We start from the raw sequence: 16,487 nt of genomic DNA on the forward strand, positions 1-16,487 counted from the left end.
TCAAACTTCATCTGCTTTCGTTTACATGGCAGGTGATAATACTGACAGCATCTCCCGTGTACACAACTTTTTTTAATGATAGAAGAACTTGTGGAAAGTATCAGACTTTTAAATATGTGGGAGATGCAGTGTCCCTCATGGATTAGAAAGCGAGGTCAAATGATTTCTTAGAGACTTTCCAGATACTTGCAATGGCTCAGTATAAAAAAGAAATGCAAATGTGGTATCTTCAAGCTAGAATTTTTTTTTTTTTTTTAAATATGTTTTTATTGATGTTAGAGAGAGGAAGGGAGAGGGAGAGATAGAAACATCAATGATGAGAGAGTCATTAATCAGCTGCCTCCTGCACGCCCCCTGCTGGGGATGGAGCCCGAAACCCAGGCATGTGCCCTGACTGGGAATCGAACCTCAATCTCCTGCATCCCAGGTTGATGCTCAACCGCCAAACTAATCTCTTAATTGCAAAGAGATTAATATTATCCATAAGAATGAGGAGAGAAAAGTCTGAATGAAAAATAATTAGATAAAAATTAAATGCCTCACTTGTATTGATGATTCAATGATCATCATTATTTCACCAATATTAGTAACCTTCACTGAAAATATAGTGTGTGCTGCCCGGCTGGGCGTGGCTCAGTGGTTGAGCACCAACCTAGGATCCAGGGGATCGTGGTTCAATTCCCAGCCAGGGCACATGCCCGGGTTGTGGGCTCAATCAATGACTCTCTCATCATTGATGTTTCTGTCTCTCTCTCTCTCTCCCTTCCTCTCTCTGAAATCAATAAAGATATATTTTTTAAAAAAGAAAACATAGTGTGTGCTAACTGCTCCATGCACATTAACTTGTTTAAGCTTCACAATAAGCCTATGCGGCTACATATTAGAATTTTCTCTGCTTTACAGATGGGGAAATGAAGAACCAGACAGAAAGTAACAGAGCCAAGATTCCAGTTGTGGCAATCTGACCCCAGAGTTTACAGTCCTATCTTTCATGCACAGAGATCTGAAATTCCAAAATCCATAATATGAAATCTGGAATCAATAAATAAGGTACATACTTATATGTGAATAGTGCACTTTAAGTAATCCAAGGCAGCTGCTAAAGATCTATTAAATCTTATGCACTAAAAACAGGTAGTAAATGGCTTAGATTATTGATATGTTGAATTGAGACATGGAAAGATTTGAGTGGAAAGGAAAAATATACCCCAGATATTAACTAGGGAGAAGATCAGAGTCAAAATATCAGCATCATAAGTGGTTCTTTATCAAGGAACCCTTACGTCATCACTAATGTTCATCCCTCAGTGAGAAGTGGTTCTTCACTGAAGATCTAATGTCTCCCACAATGGCCAATATTGCTTTCTCATAGCTGGTGATCTCACATGAAATAGGGCCACTCTCTGAGGTAGGTATTAGCATCTCCACCCTTAAAGAAACAGAGCTGCATAAAGATTAAATAGGTAAAGTTGTTCTGCACAGAGCACTCACTTCCAATTCCATCCACGCCCAGGGATGTAGCAGTGACCTCGCCACATTCTCCCCTTTCTGCTGTGTTTGTTGTGTGTCCTATTGCAGTGACTGTAGTTTAATTTATTCATTTGAACTTCTTCCAACCTGAAATGCCCACTGATGGTAACAATTTTCTGCATTGTATTACACCCAACCTTTCCATTTTGTCTGGAAAAATTCTACTACTTACCCAGATGTTGGCTAAAATATAACTTTCTGAGGAAAGCTTTTCCTGACTTTTAAATATAAGCTAAGTTTTTCCCCGAGGTTCATCCCATTGTATGCTGAACTTTTCTTTTGTAGCATTTAATATAATTATAATTAGCCTAGAAGGACTTCAGGGTATGTGATGGCTACATTTAAATAGTTGCTGGAGAAGATGTGTTCTTTGGCCTCTGGTTAAAAGTTGCAGAGAAGATTTTCTGAGAAGGGCAAGAGTCCGTGTTGCCAGGATCCTGTATGGTGCATGGCATAAAGGAGTGCTGATTGGTTACAGATGAGCAGAGTAGAGAACTTAATAATAAACAGCATGTGCTAGTGAGGTCCCTGTAGGTCAAGCAGCACTTAAATGGAGAGTTCACATCAGGGAAGATGCAGAAAGGAAGCAAATGTGGAAAATGTGCATGTGCAAATATGTGAGTAGATGTGTCTGTGTGTGTGGGGGGGGGGGGGGTTGCTGAATGAGTTGAAAAATACCTTCAGAGTTCCTTTATACCCTGTGGATTCAAGATTCTATTGTTATTCCATGCTGGCACAGACAGTACTGAACTTAAAACACACCCAATTTTGGAAGGTGTGTCCCCCCCCCCCCCTGCCCCTGTTACCTTCCCCTGCCCAGGAGAACATTTCTTGAAAGTCCATTCCCAGTGTTGTTGCAGTGTATTCAGAGGTGTGTCTAAGTCAGAAAGAAATCCCAGTGGATGAGGTTGGTTGCCTTAGAAAACTGTGAGTCAGGAGATTATGGAGATCACCATGACAGAATATTTTCATGATCCTTAAAGTCTGCATACAGATTCGTCAGCCTTGAATCCTGCCTCCTCCTGACTCTGTCCTTTACACACAATCTTTCCAGTCGCTTCATAGTCCTTTTGAAAACCAAAATTGTTAAACCCAGTATGAGTACAAGCTCCATTCTTTTCTACTCTAATTTACCAGTCACCTGTTCCAGGTTCTGGCCACTGCCACTTCTCAGCCTTGCTTTAGACCTCAATTATTGGTATTCATTTGCCAGGTATTTTTACCTGTTTTTGTATACTGTGCTATTTGCCTTATATCTATATATTCACTAGTAATATCTCTGTTCACCTATTCCTGATATTAGTCCATATCTTATGCTGAGATTGCTATACATGACTATCTCCCCAGCAGTGGGAATTTCCTGATGGTAGTCACTTGTCAGTTTTCAGGTATGAGACATTTGGCCACCTGTATCTGTGAGCTTTGTTTTCTTCTTCCCTTTGCTCAGTATCCAGGGGTCTTTCTTCATTTTAATGTCATCTCACTACTTTGTTTCTAATTATCAAGGTAGCACTGATCCCATGGAATGAGATTTCAACATGAAGAACTCCAGTAGCTCTCCAGAGTTCTTACCTACAACTTTCATTCTGGTTGGCATCCCAGGGCTGGAGGCGGAGCACATCTGGATGTCCATCCCCTTCAGCCTGACGTACATTATCATCTTCCTTGGAAATGGCACCATTCTTCATGTCATCAGAACAGATGTTGCCCTACACCAGCCCATGTACCTCTTTCTTGCCATGCTGGCACTGGCTGAGATTGGTGTCTCTGCATCCACTCTGCCTACAGTGCTAGGCATCTTCATTTCTGGAACCACTGCAATTAGTTTTGATGCATGTCTTCTCCAGATGTTCTTCATCCATTCTTTCTCCATTATGGAGTCAGCTGTGTTGCTGGCCATGTCTGTTGACCGATTTGTGGCCATCTACAACCCACTGCGCTATACAACCATCCTAACCCTGCCCCGTATCTTTGGCACAGGAGCTGTCATTGGGCTGAAGAGCATTATGCTCATGGTCCCATTGCCCTTGCTCTTACGGCGCCTGCCTTTCTGTGGGCATAATGCCCTCTCTCATTCTTATTGCCTTCACCCCAACCTCATTCGTCTACCTTGTGGGGACATTTCTATCAACAATATCTATGGGCTTTTCATTGTTATCTCCACTTTTGGGCTAGATTCACTGCTCATTGTGGTCTCCTATGGGCTTATACTCCACACTGTACTGAATATTGCCACTGGGGAGGAACGTAAGAAGGCACTCAACACATGCGGCTCACATGTCTGTGCTGTGCTCGCTTATTATGTGCCTATGATTGGCCTGTCAATGGTGCACCGCTTTGGACACCATATGTCCCCTTTGCTTCATGTTATGATGGCTAATGCTTACCTATTCTTCCCACCTGTTGTCAACCCCATTGTGTACAGCATTAAGACCAAGGAAATCCGCCGTGGTATTGTCCGAATGCTATCAGAGAAGAGATCCAGAGTTTAGACAAAGGACAAGTAGGAAGGAACTTTTTTTATAATCATAAGTGGTCCTAAATCACACATTATGCAAATGGTGTTACCTTAAAATAAGGTATCTAACAGGAGATTCTCCATAATCTGGCTGAGAACTAGAGTGGGAGTAAAAATGGGGTTGGATTATGTGCAAAAGATCAGTATAAAGAATTTATGATATTTTAAAACATATTTTGTGACCGGAGGTTTTCTATTACCTTGCATAGCTGGAGCAGAAATGCAAGAAATAATGTTTGTGAAAACATAGCACTCCCCATAAGGGAAAAGTAGTCAGGAGTTGGAAGGTCTCCTGGGAAATCTATTGATTCCTGCATTCTACAAAAGAGGAATTGAAATGGATTACATTCTCTTGAGTTGTTGATATGAGCTCAGTAGCAGTAGGGCACACTAGCTAGCCCAAGAGGGCTTCCAATACTGACTCTGATGTGGCATTTGCCCATCCCTACCAAGGTTCCAAGTTGAGGGTCCCAAAGATTACAAATCTTGTTCATTATTGAAAAGTTCTGAAGGTCTCCCATCCAAGATGCAGAATCTTTCAAAAAGGCAAGCATTCCTTTGTGGACATTAACATTATCTGTCTAATTGGATATTCCTTCTTAGACATTAGAAATAATGTAAAAAATTATATTTATATTTCCATGGAAAAGATCTAAGAGTTTTGAGATGCAAATGTATATAAGGCACTTTAGTATTTCAGTCACTCCCCATAATAACCTTATGAATTACGATTAATGCAATTATTACTATTTTTCAGAAGAAAAGTTGGTGTTTAGATATAGTAATCAACTTGCTCAAACTAATACATCCAAGAGCTGGCATTGGAATCTAGTCAGGTCAAACTCCAGAGTCTAAGCTATTAATCTCTAAACTATGCTGTCAACTGAGCAAGAACTGCAGCTCCCTGGATCGTTTTCACTAGCCAATCAAAGTAGCATTAATTGGGTCAGGTACAAATCTAAGCCCTAGAGATAAAATAGTGACCAAAGAGACAAGATCCCTTCCTTTCCTCATGAAGCTTAAAAATAATTTTTTTCTAACTCCATTCTTTTTAGTCTTTATCACTTTATTTTCTTGAGGTCCAGTCTCAGAGGCAACCCCAGAATCAGACAAAATCCTAGAAAATCACATAATGAAGTGTCTAGAAGTCTTTGGGTGTCTATGAAATTCAATAATGAATATTCAATATGACTCTATGGGAAAATATCAAGTTTGATTTCATCTTTTTCTGTCATTATATTTACTATCTTAACTTAAAATTTAGACATTTTGGAACTACCTTGATCTTTTATTTCCTCAACAGGACAAAATGATGTTATTCTATTCAGATAGTCATTAAGTTAATTATGAATTAGAACACTTGAGAAAACATGCATGAAATATTATAGGCATTTCCACATGCAAGGGAATACTAGTTTGTTTCAGACCAATCCTCCTACCAAGAACAATTAGAAAAGTTAGAGAAGTATTTGTAAATAACTTCAGAGAGCATCCAGTTCAATGAGGATATATAGACCAAGATTCCAAAGACAATGGAAACAGAAAAGTGAGCCTGCTGTTTTCCCACTTCATGGATTTGGCAATTCAAAAGTAACAGACATGGAAGCATGAAACAGACTGACAGATCTCAGAAGGAAGGCAGGAAGGAGGGCGGGAAGAGATTAACCAAAGAACTTGTAAACACATATGCACAGCCCATGGACACAGATAATAGACAGGTGAAGGCCTGGGGTGGGGTGGGAGATGGGTGGAGGAGGGCAAAGGAGGGAAAATGGTGGGACATGTAATATCTCAAAAATAAAATAAAATTTTAAAAAAGTAATAGCTGAAAAAATAAGAGCTTACAGCAGTCTCTAAGGGCTGGAAAGCAGAGAAACAAAAATTGAAATATGAAGATCCCCGTAGACTGGGGGACTGGTAAATTCCTAGGCAATTACTTGGATTCCAGGAAACTTACACCTTGAAGTAAGGGAAAATTAGAAATAGACTAGCCTAATATAGTTTTCTTTTTTTTAACCAACTCATTGTCTAATTTTACTACTCTGTAAGAATTAGGGTGACCAACCATGTCCATTTTTTCCAAGATTTTTCTCACCTTATCTCAGAAAGTACCACATTCTGGAAAACTCCCCAGCCACAAACTGAGATGGTTGGTCACTTTAATCAGACATAAAATTAAGTACTTTCACCAGGAAGATATTAATCAGCATCTCAAATTATCCTTATAATTTTTCGTGACATTCATTGAAATATAACTAGAAGTGCAAAATACAAGAACTGAAAAAAATCAAGAGGAAAAAATAAGGCAAATGGGTTAGATCCACAGAAGATCCAGCTATTAAAGTTAACATAACCAGGCATTAAAATAAGTTTGATTAATATTGCCCAGAACTTAAATTGCAAGGTGTAGATTTTAAGCAATAAATTAAAACTAATTAAAAATAAAACAGAAATTCTAGAACTAAAGAATAACTGAAATTAAAAGCTCACTGGATGGTTTAATTATATTAAATACAATTGAAGAAAGTATCAAAGTAATGGAAAATAATTTAGAGTATATCCAGATTATATAGGTGTGAAAAGAAAAAGCATAATGAAAAAAAAATAAAAGACATATGGTATTTGCTTGGAAAGTCAAATACACATCTAATTGGAGCCCCAGAAAAAGGATATCCTGGGGCAAAAACAATATTTGAATATAATGACATTTTCCAAAACTGACATAAAATATAAACCAAAGATTCAAGAAGCACAAGACAGGACATACAGTTTAAATTTTATTAAATTTACATTTTAATGTAAATATTATAGATAATGTTAGACATTCACAGAGTTGAATTTTTCTATTTGAATGCATATATATTAAAAATAGTCACTGAAATCACTATTTTAATAATTCTGGTCCTTCCCCAAAGTCAACAAATATTTTTTGTTTATTACATTTCCTTTCAGGAAAGCATTTATACATAAACAAGAAGTTATGTGCATTTATACTTTTTCCAGTGAAAATTATGCACTGTTCTATGATTGCTTTTTAATGTACACATATATCTTTGAGGTAATTGATAACCAATATATGAAGATCATCATCATTTATTTTTACATCTACATAATATTTCATTAGTCTATCCTGGTACATTGTATGTTACCAGAATTTGTTTATCAGTTCCCAGTTGATGAATATATAGTTTGCTTCTATTTTTTGTGCTCTTATAAATAATATTGTAGTAAATAATCTTGTATATACAAGTCAATTTGCATACATGTAAATACAATTGTAAACTAAATTTTTGAAAGTGGAATTGCTAAGTAAATTATTTTGTGTGTTTATAATTTTTATAGGTACAATATTGTCATTTCCTTTCATATGTCATACCTATTTACTGTCCCTCAGCAATTGTTAAACTGCTTCTTTCATCATACCCTTCCTACCAGTCTGTTTTAACACCTTTTTAAAAATTTTCTGATATTATGAATAAAAAACTATCTCAATTTGAATTCACTTACTTTCTGCTTTAAATGACAGTGAACAGCATTTCACAAGGTCAGGGAATATTTGTATCTCCATTTCTTTGAAATTTGCTTGTCTCCTTTTACATTTACTGTTACATCAGAGGTCAGCATTTTTTATTTCATTTTATTTTATTTTGAGAAAGGACCAGAGAGTAAACATTTTAGTTTTTTTGGGCCATATAGCTTCTTTCAAAACTATTTAATTGTGCCATTGCAGTGCAAAGGCAGCCATAGACAATACATGAGTAAATGAGCATAAGTGTACTCCAATAAAACTTTGTAGATGACACTAAATTTTGAATTTAATACAATTATCATGTCACAAGATATTGCATTTTGTTTATTTTTTAATTATTTTAAAATGTAAAAGCAATTCTTAGCTCGTGAGCCATACAAAAACACATGCATTTAATATTCCATTTCTTTAGTCAGGGTCTACCCTCTTACTATAGACAATAATAAAATTAATGGACTTTCCAGTCTACTACCATCTCCTACCTACTACCTTATTTTCAAAACGTTTTACCAGGAAAATGTTCAGATATGCATAAAATAGAGAATATTATAAAGAACTTCTATGTACTCTTTTTCAACCTTAACTTCAACGATTATCAATATTATCAATATTTTATCAACTTTGACATTTTACCTTTATGCTGTGAATATAGTGATTAGTTTAATGCTTTATTTTTCAATTTTAAATTATGTCTTTTAAGCCTTTAACTACTAAAGATGGAGTAATCCCAAATGTAATATAATGATACATTCCCAACCAGATTGTGTTCTTTACTTAACTTCTACATTTTCAAGATTTATAACTTCAAATCATAATTTCCCTTTTGAAGCAGTGGGAATTATATAGAGATGGTTACTTCTTGGAGCCAGACTAGATCCTAAAAGCCAAGTAAGCCAGATACAGGATGAAGACAAGCCATGTTTGTGGAAACACTGTGTCTTCAGTGGTAGAAACCAAAAGAAATGTTTACAGTGAACTTCCAAACAGCTGCTGATTTCCACTGTCTGGAGAGAAGTGAATATAAATAAAGTCCCACATAAAATCCTAGGTTATTTGCCTCTTGGTGGCACTCATCACATCCCCTTCTTATCTGGGTACAGATTGAGCCTCCCTAGAGAAGTAAAGGACAATGTATGTTGAGGCCAATAATCTAAGACACTGGAAGAGGAAATCCCATTTTCCCTGTAAGAGGAAATCTCATTTTGTCTTTCTGGCTTTGAAATCTATCAAAGAAATCTGGGATAGCTTCCTCCAAATCTCCAAGCTGTATCAAATCTGAGTTTGGGCATATTCAAGATGGCAACATCAAAGGGCAACTATTCCAACATAATAGTCTTTCTCAAAACCACATAAGCTACTATAGAAAGCAGGAGGGAACTAATAATCACTGAGAAAAAAATCTACCAAAATACAGGCTACATCTTTTCCATGTCATCTAACAAAATCTTCACATCCCCACAAATCAGCTAGCTCAATTATTGGTAATGTTTAGCACTCAGTAAATGTTAGAGGTACGGTTATTTTTCCTGGCTCTGTCCCTTGGGGCCTCAGGTCTCAGAGCATAATCTCTGTATTCCTGTAAGATCCTTATAAGATCCAGAGGTTTCCCCACTCACCTCCTGCATTCCAGCCTGGGATATTCAGGACCATATGCAACACTCAGTCACAGAGAAGAGAAGAGAAGCCAGAGAGAGCATTGAAGGAACAAGAAATCACAAAGGTAAGGCTGGACTCCTCCATGGCCAGTGAGTAATAAGAGGAGGGGGACACCTGGGAAGTGAGAACAGGGATTACTCCATAGAGACAAGGAGAGAATGCAGCCAACCCATGTCAGAGATATTTTGACAGGAGATGAAATGGGGATGTGACAAGTTAGGAACATGAAGTGAAGCAGTTCATCAGGAGAGGTGCCACTGTCCTCAAACTGAATTCAAAAAGTAGCCCTGATGCTGTTATTCTCTTTTACACCAAACCTGTGGTCATCAAAGCTGGAGAATTTTAAGTGTGTGTTGGTAAGTGTCAGCAAATCACCTATCAACAAATTCTGCCCTGAAAACTGGCCTTTCCTGGCTGCCACACCCTCTGCTCCTATTTTTACTTGCCCTGCAAATGGCTCAACAAATCTCAGAAAGAGGTAAGTTCAAGGAAAGCATGAAAACATCTAGTGAGGAATGAACAGAAACCAGCACGAACCAGCCAAGGGCTCACGGACTACACTGCCCTCAAGTAAGAACTTGAGAGGTAAGAAGCCAATGTGAAGGTAAAGAGAATCATTTCATCAGTATTTGTCAGTTACTGACTCTAACACACAAGGACAAGTCACAGAAGCAAAGAAGCAGGGCTGGAAGAAACCTAAAGATCTCAATAAACTATATCCTACACCTAATGCAGGAGTACAGAGTCCCTAAGAATTTTACATACCTGGAGAGTTATTTTAGAGGCTAAAAATAAGTGATTTACAGCAGAGAAAAAATATTATCAGGTTTTTACTAATAGTAAGACTTGACTTTTTTTTCTAGCACATATCCATTGGCTTTCTATCTGAACTATGTCAAAAAATTCAAGTGTAAGTCCTTAAATTCTGTACTCTTTAATACACTTCAGGATGATCGATCATGTCTTTTATCTTGTCCCATTTCCCCATACACAGGTGGTGATAAGCACTTACACACTTACAGATTCACACACTCATATGTGGCACCTGCTTCTTTTTAGAAAGTGTAACTTCCTCCTAATTCTATCTTGTTTTGTCCTGACCCACATCCTCTCTCTCAACTAAAAATGTGATGTCACTCCCTGACTTAGTCCATGCCATGGCCCCACTACCATCCTCTAAGGCCCTTGTTCTGTTCTCACCCTCTTTTCTGCCACAGTTCCCACCACCCCTGTAATGAAGCCCACACTCCAGGGCCAGATAGAATTAAAGGACATCATTTCCTCTCATGTACTACAACCATTGGCTTTGTTTGAAGTACTTATCTCTCATCTTAAGCCCTCCCCATTTCTTTTTGAGTTTCTTCTAAAAATACAAGCAGTTGACACATCACTTCCTCTGTTAAGACTTCCTTGGCTATTCAGAGGGGGGAAAATTGCTCCATCAGTACCACATGTCCCTTGTTATTTAAAATAATAGGTATCGATTATGCGGTTATTAAGTGAGTTAAAATTAGTAAATATCCAGGAAGAGTATCTAACATAGTAAGTTCTCCGTAAATGTTGCTGCTACTGTCCCTATTGTTATCTCCTATTTTCTGCCATCCATAGCAATAAGCACATGGATTATCTCAGTGATATTCAAGCACAGTACAAAACACTTTGCTTGTAGAGGTCATACTAAAGTTTGAAATAGTGAAGCTTGAGAGAAAGTATTCGAAAGTCACAAGGAAAACCTCACACCTTGACTCTCAAAAATCCTTACAGTATGGCATTATTTTACTCTTAGTAAAAAATTTTTTAGAATTTGGGGTATTATATTTGTTAACTCGGAAACATAATTCTATCAAAATCAAATATACCTTCCTATTAATATTCACACTAACCAAGCTAAAGGACACTGAAATATGAAAACAAAAGGAAGTATAGTAGTCTCCCTCTATCCACATTTTCTCTTTGCACAGTTTCAGTTAATTGCAGTCAACTGTGGTCTAAATAAATGAAATAGAAAATTCCAGAAATAAACAATTCATGAGTTTTAAATTGCATACTGTTCTGCGTAGCATGATGAAATCTCACATCGTCCTGCTCTGTCCCACCCTGGACCTGAATTGTTCCTTTGTCCAGCCTACCCACACTGTGTACACTACCTGCCCTGTCGTCACTGGGTAGGCCTCTCCGTTATCAGGTCAGTTATCAGAGAGAGACAGAGACCACATTCACATAACTTTCATATATTTCTGTAATTGTGCTGTTACTATTAGATATTGTTGTTAATCTCCTACTGTGCCTAATTTATGAATTAATCTTTATCATAGGTGTGTACGTATAGAAAAAAACATAATATAATAACAGGGTTTGATACTACCTGTGGTTTTAGAAATCCACCAGGGGTCTTAAAAAGTATTGCCTAAGGATAAGGGAGATCTACTGTACCACCTGCATGAAAAAAAAATTGTGCCTATTACCCAAATAAAAAAAATAATTCAAGGATCCAAATGATGGTCGAGAGTTTCTGGATCAGAGCAAGAATTCAGTTAATAATTAAATGTTAAATAATACCAAGCTAGAAGGCCTCATAGCCATTATATAGATGCCATTTCCTGGAGATGTGAATAAGACCTGCCCCTACCCAGTGCTTGGATAGGCACCACCACCATTTGTCTCTAGGATTTTATTTCTTTTATGCTTCTACAAATGACCAACCATCTCTGTGATTAGCATGTTCTTTATTTGAAATATGTTAGAAGTTTTTCATAGCTCAGATACCTTCATCAAGCTAATTAAGACTCTGCTAAGAAGTTTTAAAAACCGTTTGCTCAGGCCTCTTGTCTTTTGATATACGGTTTAAGTTCTAAAAGACACGCAATTCCCATTGTTTACTGTTTTACTGGTAACCACTCAATGCCCTCTGCAATTTCTCTACAGTTTGGCCGTCCCATTATATTTGATTTCTGTTTGCCTGTTTCCTTTTCTTGATCAGATTTGCTAAAGGGTTTCAAATTACATTGATTCTTTTAATGTTTTTATCCATTGTTTTATATTTTTCTAATTAAAAAAATTTAGTTTTTATTTTATCTTCTTTTTCATTTTCCCTAACTTTATCTTGTATTATTTTCTAAATTCTTTAGTTTAATGATTTTCCATGAATTCTTAGTTTGGCATTTATGGACATTTTAGGGGTAATATACTTAGATTCAAGGAATCTAAGTGGTTAAGCCATTAACCACTTTATGTATTTTCTGACAAGAATCTCCACAGCTTTCATTCTCAGAACACGCAGAAAATTAATAACCACTCATTTACTAATGTTATATTCATTATTTTATTTAAAGACTAAAAGCCTGCAATTTTCACCTATGGGAGCAGTATAGCCCGCTCTTTAGAACCCATGATCTGCAGATGTTGTCTCCAAACCTTCAGATTAATTCACGACTCAGACACTTTAAGTTAGCTGCTTCTCCTGTGATTCCACGGAAGTGTCTTTCCAAAAAGGCTACTACTGACATCGCATCCCTAAATTGAATAGACACTTGTCAGTATTCGTTTGAATATCTAAACAGCACTAAACTATGGTGACCACACCCTTTATCTCTTTGGCTACTGTGACTCCTATTTTCCTTGTTTTTCACCCATTTCTCTGTGCAGCTTTTCTCAGTTTTCTTTGTTTCTTCCACATCTACCAAACTGCTAAATTTTTACTTTGCTTTATAGAGCTGAGCTCAGTTTCTTTCTATTCCTATCCTACATTCTTGCCTAGGTTAGCATATCAACTCCTAGGTTCTCAGTTACCATCAGTATGCCACTGAATCCCCAATCTCCAGCAGGCTTCTTCTCTGTCTTCTTAGATCCCATATATATTTACTTAGTTGTCATTGCTCTGGAATAGCTGCTATGAACATCAAATTCAATTTTAGCAACTGAACCTGTGATATTGCCTCCAAAATCTGCTTCTACTCTAGTGTTCCAGGTAAAAGTGTCACTATTTTCCATTTAGTTACTCAAAGAAGACACCTGGGCATTGCAATGAAACTTCACTTTTTCAATAATATTTCCATGCAATTGAATAGAAAGAAGTAGTGAGCAGAATCCTATTTTTTGTGTGTGTCATGTAAAATATAAACTGTCTCTGAATTTTATTATAAGGATATTATTGATATATTGATGAGAAAAGTTTGTTAGTAAATGCATATGTGTACATAAAAATACATATATACAAGAGCTTGTGGGATATGAACTACAAGGTTTGCAAAAAAGCGTAAAGCCAAATTTTAGTGCGCAGTGGTGGACATAAAGGTTAAAAAAATAAGGTATTTTCAATGGAAATTTGTGGCAGAGGAGTCCACAGTTCTGTCTGTTCGTGCTCTGGTTAGCACATGGCCCAGTGGTATGAGAAAGCAATCCCAAACACAAAGCTGGATCCTGGATTGAAGAGATGAAGGCTCTATGGCAGTGTCCCACTGATGGAGTTCTCATTCCAGGACACACGGATTCTGGTTCTGCGTTCATCCGTCATGTCCGAGGTGACCAACACCACCGAAGGCCCCTTCTACTTCACACTCACGGGCATCCCTGGGTTTGAGGCCTCCCACATCTGGATCTCCATCCCCTTCTCCTGTCTCTACACCGTCTCCATCATGGGCAACGCCGCCGTCCTCACTGTCATCCGCACACAGCCGTCCCTGCACCAGCCCATGTACCTGCTTCTCTCCATGCTGGCCCTCACTGACCTGGGGCTCGCCCTCGCCACCCTGCCCACTGTCATGCAGCTCCTCTGCTTCAGCATTCGTAAGATCAGCTTTGAGGCTTGTTTTACCCAGTTTTTTTTCCTCCATGGATTCTCCTTTATGGAATCTTCTGTGTTGTTGGCCATGTCCTTCGACCGCTACGTGGCCATCTGCCGCCCCCTCCACTATGCCACCATCCTCACCAGGGAAGTCATTGGCAGGATGGGGCTAGCCATCATTTTCCGCTGTGTCCTGGCCGTCCTTCCCTCCCTTTTCCTGCTCAGACGCCTGCCCTTCTGCCGCTCCCACCTTCTCTCTCACTCCTACTGCCTCCACCAGGACATGATCCACCTGGTCTGTGGTGACATCCGGTTCAACAGCTGGTACGGATTTGCTCTGGTTTTGCTCATCATCGTGATGGACCCTCTGCTCATTGTGTTCTCCTACGCGCTCATCCTGAAAAGTATCTTGGGCACATCCACACGGCCTGAGCGGCTCCGGGCCCTCAACAACTGCCTGTCCCACATTCTGGCTGTTCTGGTTCTCTATGTCCCCATGGTTGGTGTATCTATGACCCACCGCTTTGCCAAGCATGCCTCTCCACTGGTCCATGTCATCATGGCCAATATCTACCTGTTGGCACCTCCTGTGATGAACCCCATCATTTACAGTGTAAAGACGAAGCAGATCCGCCAGGGAATGTTCCGTTTACTCTTCCAGAGGAAAATGCACTAACTATTGGAATCTAAGTTTACAGAAGTACTTTTATGTAAATACTTAAGCAGAGACACCACCGTCAAAACTGCAGGTAGCATAGATGGAGTAAGGAATAGGTTCTGTATAAGAGGGCTCCAATGTGAAATAATTGAAATAATTTTTCTTTGACTAGAAACTAAAGGACCTAGTTTCTTAAACTCACCTTTATTTACTCTTCACTAGCCACCCGACTTTGAGAAAAAAGTATTTTTAAAAATATAATCCCCATTCTGCTTTCTTCACAGGGATGTTGTTATTAAGGTGTGGTAAACTATAAAATTATGCTTTATAAATTTAAAGTGCTGGGTACTGTACAAAAATATCTATGCAGGCTGTAACATGTTCAGACCTTGTAAAAAACTCCTAAAGCAAATGTCAGCTTTTAGTTAAAAACAGATGCTCATGTAATCTCAACCTGCAATAATAAAAGAGAGCCTTCAGAAACTAGGGGGTCAAATTGAAAAAAGAAAGACCATGTGGACATCAGTTCTACTTGGGAAAAATAATGAACATCAAACATCAAAGGCAAAGTGCAAATTGCTTGGGGGTTTGAGAAACTGTTGAACTAATATTCACAGCAAAGTTCAAAGTCAAGGGTAGAATTATGATTCACAGAGATGGCAACTACTGCTGAAAGAAGATGGTAGATGGAGGTAAAAGTTATGAGACAGACAATATCTGGAAGATAAACATAAAATGAGCTTGAATGTTGAGTGTGAATGTGTTGAAACAACTAAGATTTGTTTATGATTAGACTTGTTTTCTGAACTGGCTCAAACTGTGCACCGATTTTGTTGCAAGCCTTTGATTTGCCATGACTTGTTAATAAATGAGCTGAGAGAGTTGTTTAACTTTTTGGAGTCACAGCTTCTTCTTTATAAAATGTACAGAAGTGTGTCTTCATAACTGGTATTAATGAATATTACATAGAAAACACAGGCACACTGCCTTAGATGTGCAGGAATACTTTTGCTAAAGGAACATGAAATAAAGAGGAGGAAACACTCTCAATAAAACTGTAAATAGTATCAGACAGGGGTAAGGAATAAGTGTTGTGGAAAGAGATTTTTATTTCTTTTTTAAATATATCTTTATTGATTTCAGAGAGAGGAAGGGAGAGGAAGAGAGAGAGAAACATCAATGATGAGAGAGTCACTCACCGGCTGCCTCCTGCACGTCCCTGACTGGGCATCGAGCCTGCAACCTGGGCATGTGCCCTGACCAGGAATTGAACCATGGTCTCCTGGATCCTAGGTCGACACTCAACCACTGAGCCACACCTGGCCAGGTGGAAAGAGGTTTTATGTAAATAAAGAAACACCACTGTTTGGAATACAGAGTATAAAAGTTCTTTTCTTCCACTCACTAATCTCATTCAGTGATATTTTCAATTGTTATCCACAGGTGTGTGTGTGTGTGTGTGTGTGTGTGTGTGTGTGTGTGTGTGTATATATATATATATATATATATATATATATATATATATATATATTTGAGAGAGAGAGAGAGAGAGAGAGAGTCTAAGGATGCCCACTAACCCACCTAGTAGATCTAGGATGTCTCTTGTATTACACTTCTCACCTTTCACTTCTCAAGCACTATGAACAAGATTGTACACGTTGTTCTTAATAACAGAAAGAATCCAGGGAATAGAGAGAATTAAGTCTCAGAACTGCATACAGATTAATAATCCTTATAGAAAAGTCTTAATCTTTTAGGAGTCTATAATAATTTTTTAAATAAGTGTCCCACCACATATTTAGGTGTATCTCAT

At 38.1% G+C, this 16,487-nt stretch overlaps 2 protein-coding genes across 2 annotated transcripts; both read left to right on the plus strand.

The window, feature by feature from the left end:
* Positions 1-3,068: 3,068 nt before the first annotated feature.
* Positions 3,069-4,022, plus strand: LOC308552060 (olfactory receptor 51J1-like; the record flags this gene model as incomplete). The annotated part of the gene is made up of 1 exon (XM_081163030.1): positions 3,069-4,022. One exon carries the CDS (start codon positions 3,069-3,071, stop codon positions 4,020-4,022), a length of 954 nt encoding a protein of 317 aa, XP_081019156.1.
* A 9,722-nt stretch (positions 4,023-13,744) lies between these two features.
* LOC308552062 (olfactory receptor 51Q1-like) lies at positions 13,745-14,692 on the plus strand (the record flags this gene model as incomplete). The annotated part of the gene is made up of 1 exon (XM_081163032.1): positions 13,745-14,692. The coding sequence occupies one exon, from the start codon at positions 13,745-13,747 to the stop codon at positions 14,690-14,692; it is 948 nt and encodes a 315-aa protein (XP_081019158.1).
* Between the last annotated feature and the right edge of the window lie 1,795 nt (positions 14,693-16,487).

The sequence above is a fragment of the Miniopterus schreibersii genome, assembly GCF_964146895.1.
Source record: "Miniopterus schreibersii genome assembly, contig: HAP1_SCAFFOLD_149, whole genome shotgun sequence".
Classification (NCBI taxonomy): domain Eukaryota; kingdom Metazoa; phylum Chordata; class Mammalia; order Chiroptera; family Miniopteridae; genus Miniopterus; species Miniopterus schreibersii.